This window comes from Gymnogyps californianus, chromosome Z (assembly GCF_018139145.2).
Source record: "Gymnogyps californianus isolate 813 chromosome Z, ASM1813914v2, whole genome shotgun sequence".
NCBI lineage: Eukaryota > Metazoa > Chordata > Aves > Accipitriformes > Cathartidae > Gymnogyps > Gymnogyps californianus.
Window position 1 is genome coordinate 1398200 of NC_059500.1, and position 27212 is coordinate 1425411.

Sequence of the window (27212 nt, forward strand, 5' to 3'; positions counted from 1 at the left end):
CGCTCATTTTAAAAAGTCATATAAGTTTCTGCAGTTTGGCAAAAGCATAGAAAAAAGTCCAGTGAGGGGACTCATTCAATGATTACACAATGATTTTATCTGAAGAAAGATATTAAAGAAGGCTTTGAGTATCTAGCAGATCACTGCAGATTCTGCAGGTAACTTGCAATGGGTGAGGGACACCTTACTTGCACCTTCACTGTACGTTTACCACCAGAGAGTAGGAGGCCACTATTTGAACCCACAGAAAAGCCTAGCTGATAAGATGCTGTATGAGAAAAGCTGGCAAAATTGGATGATAGTTAATATTTATTGTATGGAACAAGAAAGGAGGCACAGTAATGCTAAGGAAAGCCACAAAAAGCACATGAACTTGTTTCAAGCACTACAAAAATTTACATTTAAGTAGTTGCAGAGAGTGATCAGTAGTCATGGCAATACTAAAAATAGCAATTGCTGCTGCATATGTGTTGGCAACATACGTTAAATATTAGATACATAGTTGGTTTATTTTTAAAATTCTGACAGTCTTTTGTTTGAGCTCTGTTTAAACACGATGTATTAATAAACAATGATCTCTGTTCACAATAAACTCCTGTAAAATTCAGGAAAACCTATGTATGGAAAATGTATAAAGGTGTAAATTTGTTTTTCTTTGAGTCTACCTGTAGAATTTTAGGACATATAGAAACAGTTATGGATTCCATATTCTGTTTAGTCGTTAGTATTAAGATTACTGAAATGAGGCACTAAGTTAGGGCATGTCATTACTGTGTGATCTCCCTGATTTGCCTGCATCCTGCCAGCAGTCATGATTTTGAGAATTTCTTTCACAGCTTTCATCATTTATTTCCTCACCAACTATCACAAATTGTGATTTGAAGGCAGGAAAAGGTTTGCAAGTAGGAGAAAGTTTTTAAGAGGAGAAATTCACAGGAATACACCGTCGTTCAAAATCATAAAATCTTGTCTGTAACAAATGCTTGGACCCAGTAGAATAATGGGCTGTCATCTCTTCAAAAAACCTGAAGGAAAACACAACCCAGGAAAATCGCACTGTATATGGCATTTTCCTTAATTACAAATGTAACATTGCAATAAACTATTTACATCAGAGATTATTTTAAAAAGCTTTCATTGTGACTTTTCATATTAACTGCATGTAAACAGATTAATCAGATGTTACAAATTCTCTGGCAAGAAAAATCTTACCATTGTTTTGAACCCAGATCTCAGGCAAAGAGAAATTTAAATGCAGTAGAGTCTATCTACAGGTGGAAGACAATGCATGCAATGAGCATCACCTTAGACCACAAAAGAAAGATATTTTTCAAGACGTTCATGAATCCAATTACTTGTAAAATACTTAAGTGTGATAGGTTATTAAGAAGTAGAAGAGTTACTTACTATTTTCTGAAGAGAAAGAGGTTCTGTAGAAATAGTTATACTCCTCTGTAAACACATTTTTTTAAAAACTGCTTCTGCGACAAACATTTGAAGCCAGAGGGATGGTATGGAACAAATGAACATTTTTAATTCACATATCGAAAAATCTGGATAAAAGCAAAGGGGGGGGGGGGGAGAGCCTTAAAATGAGAATATAGAAACCTGTACATCTAGAGTTATCCAGAAGATGCTTTTCCAGACTTTTTTTTTCTGCTGTTGCAGATTCAGAAGCTATTCTCCATGAGAATTACTAAAAATACTCATATTGAAAAAGATTTTATCCATCATCTGATAATAAGACCAGCTTCTAAGAGAATGGTCAACAGATTTTAAGAGGCAAAGCACCACTTTTCATGTGAAACTATTTTTAAAAAAGCTCTAAATACGATCGTACAAAAGTTACATCTTGATTTTGAGAAGGAAATTATTTCTTTGGGAAGTTATGCAAGCCATCACCTTTAAAATCTGTGACACAATACAAACACAATTCAGATAAAATGTATAACACATGAACAAAGAAATCTGCAAGTAATGCAGGGTGACCTATAAATTCGACATTAGAAGTGACTGTAAGCAAATTTCAACCCCGTTCAGATGTACCAAATAGTTCATATTGTTTTAAAAAAACCCAAAACAGACAGTGGCAGAAGAATATATATCTATATCCATCTCAATATGTACCAGGCATATGTCTGGCCTACCTCTCTTCTTTTTGGAAAAGGAGACAGAATGACTGATCTTTCTTAGGGTGATATTTGTATTCTGATTCTAGCAAAATAATTTTGTCAAAATAGCAACTGAAACAGGTGGAAAGCAAGGTCTGCCATGAGGAAGAAAGTCTTTACTATATTGAAGGAATATTATATTCTGCTAAGAAGTGCTCATGCATTAACTGATCTGTAGATGCAATCAAAACAAACAAGTTTTGAGAGTACAGACATTTTCTTCTCTAAGAACACCAGAATTTAGGAGAACTCTGCAACAGTTTTTTGGGCTTTAAGTTCTGTGGACTGAACCAAGCGGCAGTGATCACAAATAGGTCAAAGAATCTTTACTCTTTATAACCAGACTGTGAATCTTGTTCTTGTGAATGCTCTCAATGAACAACAGCATAGAAAATATAATTTTCCATTTGTGTACATGAAAGTAAGAAAGTCTTACAGAAATATATATCCAAGATTCTCCCTATTATATGAAAGCTAGAAAATCCGCTGGACAGGTGGCAATAGTAGTAGATACTACAAGCTCCATTGATTTAGATACTATAAAGTTCCAACTGATTTGGCCTTCTAAGGTCTAAGGCAGGCTATAAAGGTTCTGATAGTTCCACTCCAGTCCTATGGAAAGCAAATTATTTGTCTAGAGAGTAAGATTTTAGTTTAATTTTTTCAGGATAGTTCTTCTCAAGTGTCCAGGTAGAAGAAGGCAGATACACTTTAAATGAAGCCTATCACTAGAGAAAATGATGACTGAAACCAGGATTATCCACACTGGTGTAACAGCTGAGTTACAGTCTTCCCACTATTTCCTAATTGGGGAGGGGAAGTTTTGGTGAGAATTAAGTTTGACAATGAAATTAAAAGCATTCAGTAGTTTTCTTGAGATTTTTTTGTCTTTTGAGTTCCTTGTCCCCTAGTTGCTAAAAGGATAGATAACTCAACCGACATTCCATGTTAAATGATAATGGTTCATTTGAGTCGTGACATTTCTCTATCTAGTCTATTTAATGAAGAGGAACAACAGTGATTCATGGGACTAGTTGGAATTTTCCCCCACCCCCCAAATAAAGTCCATTAAGTCTAAGGATTTGGAATGAGACACTGAAATGTTTCATTTGAAGTCTGTACGGGTCAAAGAGTTCAGCGTAGCTTTTGGATGTATGGCTGAAGTGTCTTTAGCAAACAAGAAGTTTGTGGAGTGAAAAATTTCACCTGAAAATTGGCCTGAGCTAAGGTGTCTCCAATTGCCTCTCTGAAGTTATGAATTATTACGATATGCTTAAAGCTCTTACTAAACTGACAAGAGAGCTCCAAAGATTTTTTTTGTTCTTCACACTGTGTAGTCTTGCTTTCGTGTTAACACCTATTGAGATCTATTTAGAGGGATTTTAATAAGAAAGCCTGTTCTATTCAGTCTTTGCTTGGGACAGACAGACACATACACACAATAAAACAGTTTCCTGCATATGTACACGTCACACCATAAGACTGCACAGCTGCAACAGAAGGTAAAATATAACATGAAAGTAAACTGAGGATTTTAGTTAGGACTTTAGTGTATCTGATTAAAGACACTGAGAGGCCTTTCAAACACTCACCATCACATGAAATGGCAAGGTACTGTGCCAAATCATCACCTATTTGATGAAACACATTTCTGTCCATAAGCAAACTTGAGATGATCCAATATTCCACTACAGTTCCAAGAATTGCATTTAATAGACCAGCTACTTCACACCTAAAAGCCTAAAAGAAAAAAAAAAAGAGTGTCTATAGACTTGTACCGTGTAACAAATTCACACTGATAATGTACCAGTAATAACACTAGAGAACTTCTTTAGATAAAAGCCCACTCTGTTGCCACATCACTTCTTCACTGGCTTTTCTTCTTCTGCTCAAAAGCTAACTGTTGCAGCCAGGTCAACAAAAATAATACAGCATTGATGACACATCAATTAAGATTTGGCATTGGAGAAATACAAGTTATTTGAAAACATCCTGTCTAAAACAACATGCAAAATGGGATCAAAGCTTACAAGTACAAAGTGTGATTTCTTTTAAAATTAGGTTTTTTAACTGTAAGATTTCAAGTGCTGCGTTTATGCTAGTTAACCTTGTGTTTAATTTGACAATTACGGGGATCTTATTTTCCCTGCTCTGTTATGATTCTCTTTTCCCAAAGATTTCATCATGACATTAAAGCTCCTTTTGTGACTAACCGTGTATGTCTGTGCCAAAAGGCAAAAGGATGCAAGGTGTTAGCTTCCTGCACAGAAAAAACTTTGGCAGCCAGTTTGTGGGACCAGGCAACTTTCTTCTGCTACCAAAAATTCCAAAGAGTCTAGCAACCGCAAATTTAGAAACAACATACTTATGGGTATTAGCCTTACCTTTTTCTCCCCTGAACCTGCACAAAATGGTCAGGTGTAGATAGAAAAAGCCAAAGCGTATTTTCTTCAGGAGGCATCAAGACAATATGCAGCACTTTAACATGCTATCCAGAAAGTACCGTGAGATCAACAAACATACTTGTTCACCCACATGAGCCCTTCACTTCATCAGTATTGGCTGGGTAAAGCAGTGCTTCTAGTGTCTGAGTTAGTCTGTGCAAAGTCAAGTCAGATCTGTCTACTCAACACCTTTTTGTGCCATGTAGAAATATTTTATGCAATGATTCTGAAATAAGTTATTCCTCTGACCACATGGACAACCACAGAAAATTCAGTATTTGTATGTCAGTTTTGAAAGTGCAAATAGGAAGAATACGTGCACCATAGTAGGAACAGATGAAATTCATTTGCCCAAAGACACCTACCTAAGGCTCTACCAGAGAATGACTACTGTTACACTAGAGCACCAGCCAATATATTGCATTCTAGTGAAAGAGAATGAGTACTTCAAAACGGACAACTTTGGATAAGAGGGAAATTGAATTGAATATCTACTTACTTATTTGTCAGCTTTAGATTTTATAGAATTACTTAAAGGAAACAAAACTTTTCTGGCTTTTGCTCTCACCACAGTCTCACACCACAGTCAATGGTTTGTCTGATACCCCTTTGAGAACAAAATACGTTCAAGGTTGGTTTAAAATAATTTAATAGGATTCCCTCAGGAGCTGGAAAGCACCAAAGACTGAAGCAGTTTGAGCTTCATCAATAAATCAAACAGACATATATAAGAGCAACAGAGACTGTGACACAGATGAGATTTATAATAAAAAGATTACGAAGTAATTTGTCGAAAACCTACATAAACACTGTCCCTACTGTTAACAGACTTACTTGTCATTCAAAAGAAAAGGAATAAACACAACTACAAATAAACACTGTGTGGGGAGGCAATATAATCTCCATCACTGACGGCTTTTAAGAACTGGCCAGGAAAAATCTGTTAGGAATGTGATCTCTGAGATTGCTTCCAGCCCTACTTCCTCTTACTCTGTTAAGCACTACTTGATTTGGTTTGCCCCTTGCTTTACCGTATCATAATACTTTATTGTAGATGAACTGTGGGATCTCATAATAAAAAAAACCTGAGAACATTGATATGGCATGTCAACGACATTAAAATAATTTTTTTCAACTAAAATTTAAATATTTTAAAAGCTACATTGCTCCCTATCTTCTGAGGATTCAGGAATAGAAACTGAAGAACTAATTTAAAACATCTGAAATGCATTTAAAAGTTCCCTGAAGTATGCATACCTCTTTTATCATTGGACCCCAAAGCAAAATACTGGGTGAATAATTTAACTCCATCAATAGCTCTTTGCAGGAAACAAATCACACAAATGCAGCAAATAAGCACAATTTTAACAGAGGTAAGTGACAGGATCAAGGACATATGGATGTAATCCAAGGTAGATACAGATGCAAAGCACAAGTATTTACATTCTTGTTTCTAAATCACAAGCTTGTATTACTTCATCTATGAAATATTTTGAAGGAAAGGGATGGGAGCGAAAGCTGACATTGAAGCAGCAGATTGAAATAATGAATGTTAATACTGCAAGTATTAATAATGTTTCACAGTCAGATATATAGCTGTATATTAAATGTGGCCCATACACTAGTTGTAACTACGTTTGCTCAGCAAAGTATCTCTGCACACTGACAAAGACAACCAGATACTGCCAACTGCTGTAGGCTTGGTTGACATTTTGGTTAAACAACGGTAGTACAAACCAAGAGCTTCTCCTTAATATTTTGAAATAAATAGTTCAATGCTACAAATGAGGGGGAAATGCTCTAATTCACTGAAAGTATCATCTGTTCTAAAAATATTTAAATATTAACATCTTTAAAATACCTTCATTTTCAACCACAAAACAATACAAACATTGTAATGAAAACACATGCAATATTAAAAAGGAAAAAGAAGCAAGCATTTCCATTAAACATGGGAATTGCTACCATGTATGACAACACCAAGGCCTTTTCTTTTTCCCACTCTGTCCTCCCAGCAAGTGGGCTGGGGGTGTGCAAGAAGCTGGGAGAGGGCACAGCCGGGACAGCTGACCCAAAATGACCACAGGGATATTCCATGCCATAGAAACGTCGTGCTCAGCAATAAAAGCTGGGGAAAGGAGGAGGAAGGGAGGACGTTCAGGGTTACGGCGTTACCTTGCCAAGTAACCGCTACGCGTGATGAAGCCCTGCTTTCCAGGAAGCAGCTGGACATCTGCCTGCTGATGGGAAGCACTGAATGAACTCCTTATTTTGCTTTGCTTGTGCGCACAGCTTCGCTTCACTTATTAAACTGTCTTTATCTCGACCCATGAGTTTTCTAGTTTTTGCCCTTCTGATTCTCTCCCTCATCCCACTGTGGGGTAGGTGAGCGAGCGGCTGGGTGGGGACTTACCTGCCAGCTGGGGTCAACGCACTACACCATGCACAGCAAATTAACTAAGAGCCAGTTAAACCTTTTTTCAAAACTCTCTTGTTCTTATTGTTGAGAATCAAAGCAATCTCACCAAGAAAAGCATTGAAGTGGGAAGAGGCTGTTGACTGTGTTAGCATACAAAGGTCACATCGGTACAACTGATGTCTGCCAGTTTAGCAAATGCAGTTCCTACATTGCTGTTCCATTTAATGCTTTGCCAAGTCAAGTACAGTGCTACAGTGACAGAAGTTTCACAGTGTGTTTTAGTACACATGAAAGTTCTTACAGGAAAGCTTTTAAGTCATAGGAAAATTCATTTTAACTTTTTTCCTTTGAGTTATTTTAGAGTTGTTCTTTAGAGTTCTTTTTCATGTGGTGTAAATGTTTTTAGGGTTATGCAGTACTCCAAAAGTACCTAAAACATACTTCCAAGAAAGCTACTGGAAGTGACAGATAGACCAGAAAGACATTTAGTTCTACTAATTTACACCACACAAATTTATACCAGGTAATGATACCTGAAAGATGGAAGAAAACAAATCAGAAATATGCAAGATGATGCAACTAAAAAATGGAATGAACGCCTTTTTCACTCCTGTGTCAGGCTATGTAAGACAGCTTTTTTTGAAAAAACACCAGTAGTATCAGGGATGAAAAGCATTTCTGATACCATTTGTGACATTGTGAAAAGCCAAGCAATATCTCAAAGCTACTCGAAGTGTTATAAGCAATATACATGTTCCTTTGTAAATTCTAAAACTGAATTAACAGCTTTAATTCAAGAAACCTTGACCAGGAGTTTCTGCATCAAACCTATGTAAATAATATAATGAATAATAGATGTTATTATATTAAAATTATATTCAATATTGATTCGAAGATCTCAAGTGATGGAAAAACTTCTATGTTCTTTGGCAGCGCATTTTTAACTACAAGGATAGTGTATCAGTTTTATTCCACCACGTTGTCCCAGCAGATTAACATAGTGATGAGCGAGGGCATCCAATTTCCTGTCACTAATTTTATTCTGGTACTTTTAAGAGAAAGTAAATTCTGTCTAACACAAGAAAGTAAATGCACTCATATCTGTAACTTAAGACTTTATAGACCTTCATTCTTTCTTTTTCTTTTTTCTGTTGTAGGTTATAATAGGCCTGAAAAGTGAAATACTTTCAGAGTGTGTAAGCCAAGGAAACCAGTAACTCAGAATTGCAGCACTGATTTTCTCACTTAGAATATGGTAACTGTTTCTGGATTGCTCTTTTTACACCACCACCACCCCCGACACATATACATATATGTTTACACACACATATATAAAAAACATAATTTTGCAACAAATCACTGGAAGAGAGGAAACATATACAGATATTTTCCCTCCACTCTAGTGCTGATTTGTTGCAATCTCTTTAGAATCAGATTATCTTTTTTTGTGATTCAAAAAGCTTAAAAAAAAAATTGCCCACTTTTACCACTTAGAAAAGAACGTGTTAAGATATGCCCAAAAAAAGAATTTAATTAAATTATTCCTCTGTTTTTATTTACAGATATTTTCACTGGAGAATTGCACTGAAGTTTGGTATATCACAATTGGCATGTTTGTTTCTTCCTACAAGCTAACACGCTTGTGTAAGCTGGGAAACATGGTCACTCCTTTACACTGTGCTATAAAACACTTAATTTCTGTGCCCATGCAGGTAGTAAGAATACTCAAAGTCAGTCCTTTCATTTAGGTTTCTGAATGGCCTTACGTGTTTCTTGCCAAACAAAACTGGTAACAATGACTCACACCCTTAAATTGAAGACAGGAAGGAAAATTTTGCACCCAATATGCTATATTTAATGACATGGAAACACTGTGGTTTTATTTATGCATCTCTAAAATAATAAAAAAAGGAAGGAGAAAAGAAAACACAGTTCTGCATGCATAGCTGGGGAGGATCTGCTCCTTTGGCTTTCTGAATGACCTTTTCAACTATGTCACGGAATTTTAAATGGAGTCTCTGAATATATGGAAAAATCAGTACGTCAAGTTTTAGTGTAACAAAATTGAGAGTGCAGAAAGGGATAATGACAAGTTTTGAATGTAAAAATATGGTATTTTGTTTTAGAGTCTATTTTTGCCAAAAAATGCAGAGGGAAAGAAAATGCAATATATAAATATGAAGTTAAAGAATAAGGCTGTAAGAAAGAACATACAACACTACAGATGTTATGAGGCAACAAGCTGCTTTTTAAGGCTAGAATTGATATCTGCAGGGATATTGTACATTACAGTGCATAAGATCAAAGTGGGAAAGCAATAGGCGTCTGGGTTTTGTGCTGAAAGTACAATTCTTATATATATGTATATAAAGAAAATAGAATCTAAACAAGAGGTAGGTGTCTATGTTTTATGTTATGTTTTATTCTTTCTTTTAAGTTTATTTTTCGTATGTGTACTACATTCTATCTGACACAAGTGATTATTCTGCTCATGCAAAGAACGGTTTATGAAAAAGGTATGGCTTACAGCGCTGGAACTTGTCAAAAGAAGGCACAGTAGAAAAAAGAAAATGGTGCCTACACTTAAACTGCAGATTCAACATCAGGAAACATATGAAAGCAGTCTCATTTTCCAAAGAAACAGAATGGCCACTGACACCAACTGAATGCAAGCCTGCTTGGTGCTCAGTACCTTTGAAAAGGTAGGTTGTTTAAATATAAATATAGGTATAGAAGCCTAATTTTAGGCACTTTTTTAATATCTTGACCAAGGATAAAAGGCAGCACTGTTTCAGAATGTCTTGCTTTGATAGCCCTCAAAAAAGGTAGGAGGTCTGGCTAGGTAAGATGAGTGAAGCTCTCATTATGTTTAATCTTTCTGCTTTCTTAACATAATGAAGAACTACTAGGTATTATATTGAATGTGCTTTTTTCTCTGGAATACTTGATTTTCTATTGTTGTTCTGTTATTGTATTGAAAAAGTGAATGAAGTACCTATTTATTCTGTGCTTTCACAATAATTTAAAAGAGAACGCAGAGACAGCAGTAAGTTTGTATTTTATGTGAGAACCTAGAAGTCAAAGATGTTTCACAAGGCCTCTAGCTTCTGAAAAGAAAGAGGTGCTATAGAGGACACTCAGTATCTTTCAGGTCAATGTCCTGCTGGTCAGCAGGTCACAGAACAGCAATTAAGTTACCTTCAATTCCAGTTTTATGAAAAGACCTAGGGAAGATACCAAATGAAACTAAAGGACTTGGGAAGAAAACTGGGGCATTTATTAAAATAAAATAATGCATATCTGTAGAAAACAGAAAAAAACTATTAGTTTTGTTAGCTTTCGCCTTCCAACATTTCCTGAATACAATCACTCTAAAATAAGATAATCATCTCTTTCGTTACACCTTATTGTTTGACAGGATGTATTAAGCTGGTGTCCCTAATGACTACAGTAATACCTGCTGGTAAGGGCATGTGAACATCTGAATGTAGCCAACAAGCTACTCATGACTCGTTTCTTCTCTACAGATCAATATGAGAATCTTATGGATCAATTCATTTCCTTTAGTGGAGCAAAAACCAGCATGCTTCACAACAAAAGGCAGCTATAACAAGCAGCTGTGATACTTACATATAATTCTTCACAAAGGAATGAACAAAGGAACGCCTTTAAGAAAAATATGTCAGTCTTCATTATTTTAAAGTACAAAATTCATACTCACATCATTTTTTCTGTTCAATTCTCTATGGGAAAGTATGACCCAATCTGCTAGAATATTTATGTGTTTGGTAAAAAGCACTGAGGTTTCGCTTCCCAGCCAAAAGGTCTTCAGAAGAACTGTCTGTGGCATGACTTGCTGATGCTGTGAATTGGTCCCTTCAACCAAACTGTAAAAAAAGAAAGTGAAAAAAACCTGAATCTTTATGCCACTTTGATTACTATAGTTACCAGACAGAAACCTTGTCTTCTGTCAAAACACACACAGGTTTGGCAATTTTTAAGTATGGAAAGATCAGACACAATTTCTGATGAATAATAAGTAAAATAATGATGACTATTACAGTCAGACTGAAGGAATTCTAATATTGTGCTAACATTACATAAAGTAAAGGCTGCCTTTATGTATTGGGTTTGCGTGGCAAGGTTTTGGTAGTGGGGGGGCTACACGGGTGGCTTCTGTGAGAAGCTGCTAGAAGCTCCCTGTGTCCGATAAAGCCCATGCCAGCCGGCTCCAAGATGGACCGGCCGCTGGCCAAGGCCGAGCCCATCAGCGACGGTGGTAGCGCCTCTGGGATAACAGATTTAAGAAGGGGGAGAAAAAGTTACAGGGGAGTAGCAATGGCAGCTGGAGAGAGGGGTGAGAAGATGTGAGAGGAACAACTCCGCAGACACCAAGGTCAGGGAAGAAGGAGGGGGAGGAGGTGCTCCAGGCGCCGGAGCAGAGATTCCCCTGCAGCCCGTGAGGAAGACCATGGGGAGGCAGGCTGTCCCCCGGCAGCCCATGGAGGTCCACGGTGGAGCAGATCTCCACCTGCAGCCCATGGAGGACCCCACGCCGGAGCAGGGGGATGTGTCCAAGGGAGGCTGTGACCCCGTGGGAAGCCTGCGCTGGAGCAGGCTCCTGGCAGGAGCTGTGGCCCCATGGAGAGAGGAGCCCAGGCTGGAGCAGGTTTGCTGGCAGGGCTTGTGACCCCGCGGGGGACCCACGCTGGAGCAGTCTGTTCCTGAAGGACTGCACCCCGGGGAAGGGACCCACGCTGGAGCAGTTCGGGCAGAACTGCAGCGTGTGGGAAGGACTCGTGTTGGAGAAGCTCGTGGAGGACTGTCTCCCGTGGGAGGGACCCCACGCTGGAGCAGGGGCAGAGTGTGAGGAGTCCTCCCCCTGAGGAGGAAGGAGCGGCAGAGACAGCGTGTGATGAACTGACCGCAACCCCCATTCCCCGTCCCCCTGTGCCGCTGCGGGGGGAGGAGGTAGAGAAAATCAGGAGTGAAGTAGAGCCTGGGAAGAAGGGAGGGGTGGGGGGAAGCTGTTTTTAAGATTTGGTTTTATTTCTCATTATCCTACTCTGATTTGATTGGTAATGAATTAAGCTAATTTCCCCAAGTCGAGTCTGTTTTGCCCGTGATGGTAATTGCTGAGTGCTCTCCCTGCCCTTACCTCGACCCACAAACCTTTCGTTATATTTTCTCTCCCCTGTCCAGCTGAGGAGGGGAGTGATAGAGCAGCTTTGGTGGGCACCTGGCATCCAGCCAGGGTCAACCTGCCACACTTTACTATACAAAGGCAGAGCAAAACCAAGACTTTTTTATACTTCATAAACTAAGGAAAGATAATTGTCTCCCTAGCAAAAGATAACAGTTAATTGAATTTAAAAAAAAAGAAAAAATCGGTATGTTCAAAATGCTGCTTGTCTACCTTAAAGAATGACTACTGAAGCATTGCAAAGCTAAAAATACAACATTATGAACAAAATTAAATGCTTACTGAAACTTATAATATAATGAAATAATAGGCTGGGAAAAGTTAGAGGCCTTAAAACACGATTAGAAAAAAACCTACACAAATCACAATAAACAAACTAAGAATTGGGAAATATAAAAGGAAGTGCCAAACTGCCACCTCTGTAGAACAGTATCTTATTAGAGACATACAAAAATCAGGATACAACCTGCTGTAGATACAGAAATGCATGTGAAATTGTGAAAAAGTAGTAAGAAAGTATTATCCTATAAAACTCACCTTTTTGTCAGAAACTCTACTTCAGCTCTTACTAAATCAAAGAAAAACTTCAATAATGTTTTGTGAACTATCCTCTGTTCATCTCCTCTCTCTGAGACTGGGACTGCATGACAAATGGTTTTGCAATAAAGGCAAGACCTGAAAAATAAACACCAAAAAATCCATTTGTATGTCAGAAATCATAGTCTGAACTATCGGCAAAAAAGTCAGCTTTGACTTTTGACAATTTTGACAAGGAAATACCTTGCTCCCCAGCAACATTCATCATTTTAAAGCCTAACTTTCTAGTTTTAAAGCTGTATTAAAAAAAAAAATTAACATGTTTGTGACCAGGGCTTTGTGTTGTAGATGAAGATTTTGTATTGTAGTGTAAACTAAATAATTTAACCATATTTAATTTTTCTGTCTTTACTTGAGGTATTGTACAATTACTGAATTTAACAGAACTTCTTTAAAATCCTTTAATTACAAGGTAGTCTTGTAATATTTTATAGATATTGTAACATCCTACAAACCTTAGTTCAGATAACAGTTCACATATACTATTTGACAGGACTGCAGTTTGTAATCAAGCCTAATGATTGTCTAACATGATGGAGATAATTTTGAAGTAAAGAGAAAACACACTTTTTTGGCTAGAATTTTGAGTACTGGAACCACCAGGTATACAACTGCTGGGTATTCACATTCTGCCAGTAAGTACTAAAAGATAAACTACCTTATCTAAAAGATAAATTCTTTTCCATTCCCCGTGACATGCTCCTAATAAAAACTATTAGATGTCCAATTACAGTGATTCAATGCCCTTCAAGACTATAGACATGCTTACAATCATACACGTTCATACATCTCTAATCACGGTTGTATCGAAGTATTTAAATGTTACTTAAGATTTTTTGACAGGAATAAGAAGAGGTATAGTTTCTCTTCCAAATGAAAGTAGGAATTAATTTCTAATGATGTAAATTACGAAAAATGAGTTCTCAAGCTAAAGCATAAACTAACTACCCAAACAGCTCCTATGTACTGAGTCTTGTATTTGTAGATGTATAGGATATAATCAGACTTCCTGAACAAGATGGTAAAGTTTATGATTAAAATCAAAATACAACATGAAGCCTCCTTTTTGGCAAGATAAGACTGGAATTTGCTTTGTAACTGCAGAGAGAGATATGTGTGTGTGTATATACATACGCACCAGAACAGCAATAATACACAGATTATTATAATTTGTGGAAAGCTTAAAAAAATAAGATAAACCATTTTTAAAAAAGGAAGGAGGACAAGAAAATGTACATTTTTTTCCTTTCCAAAAAAAACCCCTTTGCCTGTGAGCTAACAGTTACTGAAAGATAAAGTGAAAGGTCCAAATCTCAGTTACAATTCTAGACCTTCACATACAGTTAACTTGTTCTGGTGAAAATGTGACTTTGACACAATAGAATTCCAACCCTCCTCCCCGAGTTTGGAGTAACACAACAACTATCGCATCCAACACCTTATTAAACTTCCTTACCTTACAAGCATCTCTATCAAGGCCCATGTGCCTTTCTTACAGATAGGACACTGAAGAAGATCCATATAATACTTCAACATAGAGGGAGACTTCCAAGGAGGATCACGTTGGAGAACAAGGTACAACACATGATGAAGTTTAGCATAAAATACTGCATCGGTATTTCCCTGTAATAAAATGAGAAAATAATATTGGCTCCATACTGGCCAAAGATCCATAATCCCTAAGAGTTTATATATTTTCTTTATTCCTTACAATCCCAAGTGACCTAATTTAATCAGTGAAGTAACATGCAATTTAATGCATAACTACACAGAACAAAATTCAGAGTTTACAAAAAAAAAGGAAGGAAACAAGGAGAGCTTGCTCTAGTGTGATATTCCAGCTAAATGCATCATTGCTTAGAACAAACCTTCTTCTCAATTGAGCTCTCTATCTGTGGCCTACTAGGTTACAAAAAAGTCACACAAGTGCTGTTTCTAAAAGCAACAAAAAAAATTCTGGGCCAATTCTTTCACAATATTTAGAGCACTACATTCATACGGCTTGTAAATAAATAATAATTTTAAAAAGTGCTGAAGTATTAAATTCTTCCCTTTTTAACACAAACACATTGATGGACACAAAGTGAAGGGTGAATACATCACTAAAAAACACTAAATCCAATGTCAGAAGCAAAGATCATAATACTTCCATTTCTTCCTTTAATATTTATAATACTTTAGTCTTCATCTCTCACCAGTAAGACATATTCTAGAAGAGAATGAAGAAGTTGCACGGGAGGTGTAGAGTTCCTTTGACCAGCAGCAAGTTCTGTGATTACATCAGGAAATAAATACTCTTCCACTAATCCTTCAAGTAAATACCATTTGCCTCTGGACAGGTCAGTACTTTTAACCTAGGAATGAGATATCTCTGTAAGTAAAAGAACAGCTTAATAAAAAAAATCCTTACGAGAACTAACAGGAAATCTCTAAGTCAAATGTTGGTAATATAATAAACAGGGAGAAGATTATAAATTAAACCGGAAATATTACTTATTGCCTGATCCAATAAGCTGCTGTAATCTAGAAAGGCCTTCAGTCTTACTGAACTGGGCTTTCATTGAAAAGATAGTAGGTTTCAGAATGTGCTTCTCTTCTTAGGAGATCTGAATGAATCTACCCTTTTAAAAAACAAATTACAATTCACACACTCAATAACTTGTCTATAATTTATTCTGGAAAGGTAGGTAAAGGAGTCTTAATATTTCCAAAAGTGCAGAGTGCAGCCCACAGTATATGGCTGGAGCAGTAAGATAATCAGTACCACTGAAAAGATAAAAAAATTGGAGAAAAATGTAAAATCATGAAATACATCATTTATGAGTACACATTATAAAACCATAAACCATGCAACTGTTTTATCTCCCCAGTTCTCCTATTCCTATATAGCACGTCAGAGAAGCAGCTAATGCTACAGATAGCACAGGTATTGATCCCAGTGGATTTCAAAGCTCTGAAGATCTTCTTAATGGCAGAGGGCTTCCTTCTTATTCTCTGCCATTCATGACAGCAAAATGCTTAACTTTGCAAGCTTTCAGAGGACCCAGAAGGATCTAATGGCTCTCATGAAATGCTCTATGTGCCTTGCAATTTCCCTGTTATTGTCTGTACTCTCAGCTTTCCAAACCTTTATTTCCACAGATTAATGATACAAAAGACGAGCTATTGAAGATTTCAGCTACACTGCTATTTACATCTTTCCTCTAGTCCAGGTTCAAGCCAAAGCTAAGATGCACAAACCAATTGCAACCATATTGCTAACCGAAGCATAGCTTCCCCCTGCCTGATAACTTCTGTTTTGAAATCCAGCTATTTTGTTTGATCACACAGCCTGAGGCTCTGGTAAATTCAAAGAAACTGGGGTAGGGAGTCACAACTGAGAGAAGCAGAGTCAGGAAGATCACTCATTGGACTGCTGGGAATTAAACAGTTACAGAAATTTATTGCTGCTTTAGTCCCTGACAACTTGTAGACTTCATGATCTCTGCCAAAAACCTTGACTCCTAACGTACACCAGATAAAGCTACTCAAGACATCCTACCAATTGTTTTAAAATTAGTTTAAAATTTAAATTAACACAGAATTTGAGTCCAATTGTGGTTTTGAGGTCTACGGACTACACTGCTATTAGCGAGATAGTTTCCAAAAATGTTTCAGTAATAAACTAAAAACATTAGGAGCTCAGGTCAAACCTGAGTAAGCTTCTGAAATAAATGGTAATCATATTTAAATCACAGCTAAAGTCTCAGTGAATGAGCTCCACCTTAGCATTAGATACTTAGTTTCTCTGCAAATGTTTCATTTCTCAGATTCCTAATGTATGCCGTTGCTACATTAACAATAAATAAAGCTGCTCATCTAGACAATTTTCTTTTAATCAAGTCTTTGTGCATCTGGCGTTTGCAACTCACATTTATTTCAATTTTCTCATTCATATATGCACTATCAAAATCTTCACATTATTTCCTTTGGAAATAATGGTTGCATTCATACTTTTGTAATGTTAATTATATGCAAACAGCACATCTAAAGAGCAATCATAAACTGTTTAATGGCAGTCAAAGAACAACTTCTCTGTCGCCTGGCTTTAAGATGTGTGAAGATGACTCAGTATATTGTGCATGTACAAGCATGTTACTACTGGCCCTCATCTGGTGATCGTATCAGCATCCATCTTTTTATATTGTGATTGAAACTTGTATCTCTTGAAAATTCTGGTACGGGAAGAAACAGCAGCATTGATGCCTTATTTGGAAAGTACACTGAAACAAAGCTGTTTTGGGAGAGTGTCAGGCCTTTCGCGTTACATTCAAGGTAAGGAGGAAGTGGAGAACCGGTTTTCAGCTTGTTTGTAAGGGGTAAGGAAGGATGACAGAAAATTGAGGTGATGAACTTTTTTCAGTATCAGGGGACACCTATTGTAGGGCCTTAATATTCAGTAAGCTGTACAAAGCTGCATTGGCTCGCATTCTGGCTGATGAGGAACTAGCAGTTTCTTGTGAAGCACTGCTGGTACACTGTTAAAACTTTGAGCAGAAACAAATGAAAAATGAAGGTCCACAGACAGTAAGTTGTGTTTTATATAGCATAATGTGGAAGAGAAGCTGACAAAAGATAAATCAATACTTTAGGGAAGATGATAGATAACAGAACGCTTAGCTGAGTTAAGCCTTCCTAGCAGATGCGAACTGAGATGACTGAATATAGTATGTAGTTCTAATCTGTTAATTTAGTTCATAGGTTTTATTTCACTTCACTAATATTACTGGAAATGTTTATTGGAGCTGTTTTTAAAAGCCATAAATATACTGCCTATAAAAGTCCCATATCAGATGCAAAGGCTAGGAATGGATATTCCACAAAGCAATAGGAAACAGTGGCAGGTCATGCATTAGAAAAGTATTAGGATTAGGCTTAAAATTTCCAAACAAAAAATTGTATTATTATTAAGAGTATAGAATAACAATTTCAGCTTACACGTGTTAAGAAAGCTAAAGTTTTTTTCCCATAAATTCAATAAACTAAACATTAACATTAAATTTCAATGCAAATCTGTGTAGTAACAGAAATGCACACAGCGTTTTGCCCATTAATGGTAGCGTTGGACAATGACAAAGGCATTTTAGTGCTCATGTTTCAAAAATATTTTTCTCCTCCCTTCCTTACCGTGTCAATAGAAAGAAATCAGAATAAAAGAGATTTCCATGAAGCCTGAGCGTTCATTTTGTCAGACTGGGACCTCATTTATATATCAAGTAACTACTTATGTAGTACAGCTCATGAAGATATCAAATCTTCAGCTACCGAGAAATACAGGAAGCTAATAGATATTCTTTAAGTGTTTCCCATTTTAACTTTTAAATAACACAAGTTACCATATAAAGTACAGTAGCTCATAGCTACTATGTATAATGCTTTTTAAGTACTAAGAGATAACGTTTCAACATTATTTAAAGATTTATTCTTAGTATTAAAGACAGAAAAGGGAAAATTCTGAAAGTATTTATTTACTCAAGATATAACAAAGACTTAATAAAACCTGTTGCTGACCTGTACCTGATTTATGGCATATATTTGGCTTAATGGGAAGAAAAATGAGAAATTAACTAAATAGTACAAAAAAAGAAATTAAGTCAAAGTAATTATGAAAACAGAACTGGAAAAGATAATGTATGCTACTTGCAATCTGTGCTTCAGTAGATTCTGAAACGTGCATGATGACGTTTAAGGCTTATGCTGTAAGAATAACTACTGTTTCTTTCTACAGTGAGACAACCTTTAGCTGAAGTCTGTCCCTACTAACAAAAACAGGTGAGCACTGCAAAAAGTTGTGTATGCTTTCTGTTTATTGCTACTGCATAAATACAGTGCTTGAATAATTGAAGATGCTCTAAATCACGTTAGGGCATCTTTGCTTCTTTTCTTCTAACATTAACAGGTAAAATTCTCTTAATAAGCAGGATTAAAGAGTTTCTTTGTAATAACTGGGACAGTAATGAAAGCGTTGTAAGAACGAACAAAATTCAACAATATTCCAATGATGCTTCATATCTCTCAATAATTCTATCAGAATTTTGGATAACATAAATATTTTTAAATGTTTCTTCAATAGCTAATTTCACAATGAAAGTATGTTTGCCTAACTTCATGATAAAATTCCATATATGCAACATGCCCTCTTTGTGAGAATCCTTACCTCTGGATTGCATTTATTCAGCTTGTCTTTTTGAGCAAACTTGTGCTTAACAGCCTGTAAAAAAGGATAAAGTCAACCTGCACGGTGGATACCAATAAACATATTCAATAAGTACTGTATAAAATCCCCAAAATGGCAACTTTTGTTAAACACAATTCAAGCAAAACATTCAACATAACAATCTATTTATATTTATCTTTTTAATATTTGGATGGCAAAATTATGAAATACAGGATTAGTGACCTAAAAGGAAAATAACATGGCCAATTTTTCTCCCCATTTTTCCTGTTATTCTCTGCTTCTTGTTTATGGGGTTGCTATGTAAAGATAGTTTTACTAGATTTGGTCCACTTAACCACTTTAAAAAATATTGTGTTTTCAGTTTTTCCATAGCAAAATGGAAACTTTGGATTCCTCTTGCAAGTTACCCATAATGTGAAGATATGGCAGTAGGTGCAAAAAAGTATTACTATTATTGCTATATTTAGTTATGGCCTAGTGTTACAATCTTACTAATACATGTTACCAAAAAAGTCTTTTAGGAGAGATTATCTTTAGGATTATGATTACTCCCATCCGCACATAACTACATAATAGTTTGAGGGAAAGATAATCTGCTAAGAAGTGCACTTGTTGTGTGTGCTATACATGAAAAGTCAAAAACACATTTATTTGTTAAAGATCTGGAGGGTATAGTCTTGATAAAATATCACTGATAAAAGATGTAGCATTTAAAGGTGTATAGATTTAAGCAGCATGAGTCTTCTATTTGTTAATCTTGTGTTTAAACATTGTGTACATTGAGGACTTTAAAATTCTAATTCTTTTGCTAAGAACTTATATTAATGTACATAAAGGACCTGATTTTGCAGCTACAAAATCATACAGTGCTTCATGTAAGCAAGCTCCTGCAAAAATACTTACACACCATCATCTGCATCATTGTAACTTACAGAGATAATACATCCTAACTCAAAGTAATTGTTTTTTCTAGATATGAAATAATGTTTTTAATTACTAATGTAGCGCCTTTATCAGGATTAGATATGTGACAATATTAAAACAAAGGAGGGCATTTAGCTCTATTTTTTACGTGTAATAAAAAACATTCATATGAATCAACAAAATACTTGCTCTAGGATGGTTAGTTTTAAAAATGTTAGTGTAATTCAGCTAGATAACAGAAAAGTCATAGGAAGACTGTAATCCAAAGACATTTTTTTGAACAATATTCGCTACTACTTATCTCATATATTACACCAAGATTTCAAGTAGTCCGCCGTGTCTTCCACATACCCATGCCTACCAATCACCACTACTAAATTATATTTTAACTAAAGGTAGATGTGGTAAATATGGGATTATTAAACATTGCAGGTTAAAAGGCATTATTACTATTTCAAAAGATGTTAAAATACCTACTTTATTAGCTCAGTACCAGAATAAAAGATAAATTTAATAATATACAATTTACATTTTATGCTAAGAAAACATTAACTGATTGTTACTTACCGCAGCAAAATACATATGTTTTATAACGGCGTTTTTCATTTCAGCAAGTTGCATGTTAGACACAATTTGGTCTGTTTCTTGTGCAGTGAGGAAATGGTTCATTTGGATATCTTCAGTATTTTGTATTTCGTTCTGTGCAGAGCAAAAAAATACCACTTACTTTAGTTTCAAAACTAATGGTCTAAACCAGTTTTTATGTGCTAAGTCTTTCTATACGTTCTATTGTAAACCCTTGTGTGCATATGCATGCTTATGTAATTGTTCAAGGGCCTACATTATGTGCCAGATGAACAGCTGGTGGTTTGGAAACAAACCACTGATGTTGCAGGAAGCTATAGCATAGGAATTACAAATGTAACCTTCCCCATAATTATTTTTCCTAACTGACTTTAACTCTGGCCCAATCCCTGTGGCTGAAACAAGAGCTGTGTTTCCATAATGGATTCTCTTTTTGGAAGAGAAAACTTCTTCTCAAAAACTAAAAATAAGGCTCACACCTTTTCAATTAGTCAAAAATGTAGTAAGTATTTTTTAAGACATTTTTTCATCAATTTGACTATGACCACGCATTCATTTTATAACGGCCACTACAACGAAATCTTTTCAGTTGTTGCCTATAAGCCTGAACTAAACTAGTAATTTAAAATTTAGAAGTTCCTTTTTTTTTTTTTAAGAATTTATTCTCTAAGTCCACCTATTGTTTCCAGCTATTTCTTCAACACAGAGAATGAGGAAGTATTTCTCAAACTGGCTTCCAGCTCATTCTGAAAAGACTCTCTGCGAAGCCACAAGACAATTTTTGTCAGTAAAAAATAACTACAAAAAATATTTAAAAGTTATTTCAGGATACGAGAACAATACCTTTCAGAGTTTCAACGTATGCTTTTTATCAAAGATACACAGACTAAGAATAAAACACCACCTTTGTTTTAGGCAAATACAGATAGAACTACAAAACCAGCCTCCTCCTGCAGTGTGATGAGTTAAGAACGTAGATACAGGTGAAGCGTTCCCCTGGGTCACAGTACTGACGGACATTTTTTATTGGGAGCAGGTGTGGGAGGCTTGAGGTAGCTCGCCTTCTAATTGAAACACCTGAATCTGATGGGTGAATCAAGTATGGGAAATATGGGAAATAACAGTAGGCAAAAAAACACACTACTGCATGCAATGACAAGATGCAAGCCACGGAGAGTTCATACTTTTAAGTTTTCAAGATAAAGTTTCCAACACTGCACATGTTTCATCCTGTTTTCAGATTTTCCCTTAAATGTATAATTCAAAACGGAAGTATTTGGCATGTGCATAACTATATTTCTAAACAAATAGTGAGTTTGTTGCACATTACAGAAGAGAGTTAAGTATTTTTGGTAACTTGAGAAGAGCTCTAAATAGCTTTTGATGAGCCAGGAATAACTGAACTCTGACGCATTAACTAGTCTTTACTTCTTGTGGCCCTTTCTGCGCATTATTTTCAACATGCTTATAAAAATACTTATATTCAAACAATTTATAGTGCCATCTTGGCAAAATTTTATGAATTCCAGCATGCATCCAACAAAGCATTTAAAGTCTCTGTTTAAATTTACGTATGAGACTAGCTCCCTAAAATCATGCATGTCTTTTAATATCTTGAACCAATAAATTTGATGCCTTGTAGGATCAAATCATTAATGACAATCCCACAGAGTACTTTAACACTAGTTACGAGGTTGAGATTATAAGAACAGATACTGAAATATAAAGATGAAGCAAAGACTTGGTTCAAAAAAAATCACAGCAAGAATAGTCTGAACGTCAGTGCAGTTCCACTGAAAAAAAAGAATACTGTTTTGCTGAATTCAGCATCTGGACATATATGTGGGTGTTTAGGGGAGGAAGGGGAGTATTTATTTTTGCTAGAAGTAGCAGTCAAATAGCAGGACTACAAATTTACAAAGTTGGAACGTTCTAATGAATGATGTGCCAAGTACTTCTGGGAGGGAGAGAAAAGAGCATGTCCATAACATTCTTTGATAAAGCCTAATACATTTGGACAAGTGCTGTGATTTGATTGCCTATGTTTTATTCTTTTCCTTTTAAGAGACTAGGAGCCTTGGCAGTTTTCTGAGTTGTTTAGATGCATTTAAATAGAAAGCTAATGCTCTCTTGGCCTCTGAGGTGAGTTACTTTAACGAAATCTAAGGAAAAAAGATACGTGCAAGTTAATGGACTGGTTAAGATGGAAACCTGTTATCACACCTGGGAGGAATTGAGGGTGCATAGCAAGAAACACTTTATTCTCATGGAGATCAATAAAAGGTGAGGTAGCCATAAAAACTTGACACTCATTCCTCTATTAAATGTAAATGTCTGTCTTAGCTGAAAGGTGTAATAGAGAACAGTTTCCCCAAACAAGTTTCATTAAGAGAGGAAGCACTAGACTGAGATGCCATGTTAATGTGTGTTTTATTCAGGGTGTAAACGTTAAGACCTTTCAGCCTTCTTCTCACCCTTTTGTAACAGCTTTACTGCTCATTAAAACAGGAAAAGCAAAGTATATGCTTTGATCTGAAGAATCCAAATGATTTTCAAATGAAGTAGGTTATTCCTAGTGACGAACGCAGTTTTAGCTCCTACTTGCATGCAAAAGTAGTGTTTTCAATTAGCAGTTGACTAAAATCATCCCACAGTCTGAGGAGCTACCAGACTAAAAGAATCGTCTGAGGCCTTTGAGTAGTTCCAGGTGAAAACGCTAAGAAGTTCTGAATAGTGCATCTGGTAAGCAAACAACTGTGAATCATGAGGCACCTCTCCGTCTCTCAAGGGAAACAGTAAGAAAAAATTCTAGTTCTAGTGAATTCTGCACATACAAGAAAACTCACTTAACAGTGACATGTCCCCTCACAGTTCAGATGGAAAGATGAAGGAGAAACAAGCTTCTTTTCTTGCTCTGCCTTATCTTTTGCATCACTGTAAATTTAACTCCTGATCCAATTTTGGAGCTGAATGGTAAACCTAACACTCTGAACTATTTGATACTACACTGGATGCTTCATCTGGCTTAGCCATTCCAACAAAAAACTCCGTCTCTCTGGAAAGATGACTTTCAGCATAGCTTCTCTCTTCAACTAAGGTCCACCCAGGTCCTCATGTCTTAGTGGATCTGATGATGTACTGTTTCATATTCTAGTTTAGTTAACAGAAGCAAGCTATTACAGGGACTTTGGAGAATCCTCTTCTACCAACCAAGAAATACAGAGCTTGCATTCTCAAGAATTTAACACTTTTGACTAGTAAAAGGAAAAGAAGTTTTGTCATGAATGGCGACAGGTTTTCTAACATGGAAAGAGACGAAGCCGAATCTAGTCTTTGCACATGTTAGCATCATGTGATTTGAGTTGTAAGGACTCATTAACATTTTCTTAAACGCAGACAATTACGTCCCTTCTGACTCCATGGATGAGAGTTCTGCAAATGGAGAAGCATTACAGTATATAAACTGTTGCTATATGAGACATTCTTCACAAGTCCTCTTGGCAGGCTAATCTATTCTCATAGACTTGCTGGTTGCTTATAGAATCCTTTAGTTTAAATTAATTGTATTTAATTTTGTCTACAAGTATGGAATGGTGTTTCTACAGTAATGGAGTTAAAGGTATGCTCAGATAGCAGTTCATACAACTATTTTAGGAAATTGTAATTCCTGCAGCATCAACTCAGTGCATTGACTGAAAAGGGAATATAGGTGACCAGTTTACATTAGATTCCTAGCACAGAAATAGTCTAAGTGAATTTTCTTTGCCTAGTATACCATTCCCTTACAAAATTCACATTGCAACCACCAGTTCTTCCCAGCCATGAAGGATGGCTAGTAAACTGATTTTGAGTTAAGAATCTGAATTTTAACAAAATAATGTACAGACTATTTTACCGTAGTCTATCTATAACGTTATGAAAAAAAGGTAGAATAATTGAGGTCAGTTGACAAAAGAAGTTATTACATTGATCCTGCAGCACGAAGATACCATTACAATACTGCCAAACCCAGTAAAATGTATACAAAGGTAGACAGATAGATACATAGATACACACATTTGAAATCCTTAACAAAATAAAGAGAATGTAAATGACAAATAATTTTTTTTTTTCTTGGTATTTTGTGAATAACTGTTTTGTTGATGGTCATCTACACTGGAACTTCCTCCTGAGGTCTAATTAATTTTTCCAGCAATAGTAGCACAAAGCAGGAGCCAAGAAAGAACATGAAGAGGAAGAAGAAATAATGTATGCTTCCTTCGTGTTATTTCTTCTGATCTGAAACAAAATACTGCTTTTGGAAAGAGAACTCTTCTATTACAGAATCATAGAGGAGTTGAAGTCGGAAGGGATCTCTGGAAATCATCTGGTCCAAGCCCCCAGCCCAAGGAGGGCCACCTAAAGCCAGCTGTCCAGGACCATGCCTGGACAGCTTTTGAGTATCACCAAGGATGGAGACTCCACAGCCTCTTCGGGCAACCTGTTCCAGTGCTCCATCACCCTCACAGTAAAAAAAAAAGCGTTTCCTGACTTTCAGACAGAACCTCCTGCGCTTCAGCTTGTGCCCACTGCCTCTTGTCCTGTCACAGGGCACCACTGACAACTGCCTGGCTCTGTCTTCTTTGCACCCTCCCTTCGGGTACTTATATACATTCATAACGCTTCTCTTCTCTTAGATAAACAGTCCCAGAATCAGAAAGTTGTGTTACCTTTAATCAAATTACAAAACATTCAGGCTGATCATATTTCCCTCTATTATTAATGCCGCATTATTTAGAGTAATCAGTAAACCTGACATAAATTGCTAACAATGACAATGAAAAACTGACTTTAGATATTTTTGTTAATTTACTTACCTCAAAAAGGTAATCTCCTAGATATTGCAAAGGGTAGTATCGAGCTTCAGAGAGACATTTTTTGTTTTGCATAGGAAAAATTTTATTGTTGATGAATATATGAGTTATATTGCGCTCTGCATTTTGAGATGAACATATGGTTGCCTTTCCAGCTTGAAGAACTCTAAATAAACATATTTGGAAAGATGTATTTACTGCATTACATTAATACTGCCTAAAGGTACATTATCATTCACAAACTACAAGCATGCAAGTGCAAGAGGATAAGGGTTCCAGATGTATGGCACTGCCCAGCCTTCATTAGGAGGATAAAAGGGCGTTTAATAGCCTTCAGAAAAGGAAAGAACCCACTTAACAAGACATCCTTCTCTTCACAATTTAATACTATTAATTCAAATCAATGTATACTTCCTACATATCTGATAGAAAGCTTTACCTGTGCACTTTTTCAAAGATCAAATTTAGTGATATATATTGGCAGCTATAATTTCTTGCATTATGTCCCCACAATGATGATGGTCCTTCAATTAAGTTTTGCAATAAATTAAGTGGTTTACCAAAAATGGAACACTGCTTTTCTGAACTGTAACATGATATTTTCATAATGCAAATACACTGTTTTACTTCATTTTGGAGTTATTTACAGCATTTGGTGCTGTCCAATATCATATACAGAAAACAGATTTGCTTGTCTTTGGGACACCGTTACATGTAAGAGTTTCCCCAGGGGCAATTTCCAGGGTGGTACTGCTGCAACTATTCCTATCTTTTAGAAAAGATGCCAGACAAAAAAATGGTGGAAGAAATAAGGTCTCCTGACATGCTGGATATGTTTTATTTTTCATAATCCAGGTATGTAAAACGAAAATGATGCTGGTCTTACACACTTACCCATCCAACAGCTAGGCACTAAAGGCACGAAAAGCATAGAAGGGGGAAAAAAAGGCACAGTGTTGTAAATATCAGAGAAAAATCACTCTTTCCCCAAAGCAATACTGGCCTTTATGACTGAAAACAGTACTTGCTGGAGACAAAAAATATCTACCTTTCAGTGTTTTCTGACTGAGTAAAAGGATCCCCATGCTGGTGTATGGGAAACAGTCTGGAAAAAGAGATTCCTTCCGCAAAACTGCCTGTTCCCCTGTCTTGCTGGTGTAGTTCCTGTTAAAGGTTATTTCCATTGCGAACAGACAGTTGTGCAAGACAGCATTTCAACACTGTTAGCATGAAGATCTGCATAAGCAGTTTTTACAGAAAAGGAAACAGCATTCTTCACAAGTGTAGCAGGACGAGTGCATCCTTCTGCAAGACAGCACACAGTAAACTCTTCCACTCAGCCAAGAAAATAGCACACTTAGAATGTCTTCAGTTGGCAAAATCAGAAGATGGTAACTTCAGCTACACCTCACTTTGTCTTTATGAGCTACAGACAGACAGGCATTCTGTGATGCAGCATGCAGCCCTGTACCATCATCAACCAGACAAACTGCATTTCCCTTCTTGCCTGTGCATCTGTTGCACGTCCAGACCCGAGTACTCCTACCCAACTGGGATTTCAACAGAGAAGGAGAGTAGGACAGTATCTGCTCCTGCAATGAACATAAAGCTCTAAAACTGTGTCAGGGGATGTTTGCTTTTACTGTGCCAGAAGCAAACATTACTTAACATGCTCTGTTTGTGATTCAATGTAGTATTTAAACCACAGAATCCAAATGTGTAGGAAGAATATGGGGGAAAAAAAAGAAAAAAATGTAGTCCCAGAATTCTTGCACTTCAGTAGCTTTCCTTTTCTCCGC

The 27212-nt window shown here is 36.5% G+C and overlaps 1 protein-coding gene across 2 annotated transcripts in view; it reads right to left on the bottom strand.

Moving 5' to 3' along the window:
- The window catches only part of SLF1 (SMC5-SMC6 complex localization factor 1), a 41283-nt gene that overhangs the window by 9940 nt on the left and 4131 nt on the right, over positions 1-27212 (bottom strand). Inside the window, exons 1-9 of one of the 2 annotated variants that reach the window (XM_050913554.1) lie at positions 21404-21457; positions 20543-20674; positions 19031-19084; positions 15030-15188; positions 14291-14457; positions 12775-12912; positions 10756-10921; positions 3764-3911; positions 1408-1553 (exon numbers count right to left, since the gene is read on the bottom strand). In XM_050913554.1, the coding sequence (XP_050769511.1) occupies positions 1408-1553; positions 3764-3911; positions 10756-10921; positions 12775-12912; positions 14291-14457; positions 15030-15188; positions 19031-19084; positions 20543-20644 (1080 nt within the window). In that variant the 5' untranslated portion in view covers positions 20645-20674; positions 21404-21457. Of the gene's footprint in view, positions 1-1407; positions 1554-3763; positions 3912-10755; positions 10922-12774; positions 12913-14290; positions 14458-15029; positions 15189-19030; positions 19085-20542; positions 20675-21403; positions 21458-25416; positions 25580-27212 lie in introns of those variants that run through there. The other variant, XM_050913553.1, reaches the window with a different exon arrangement.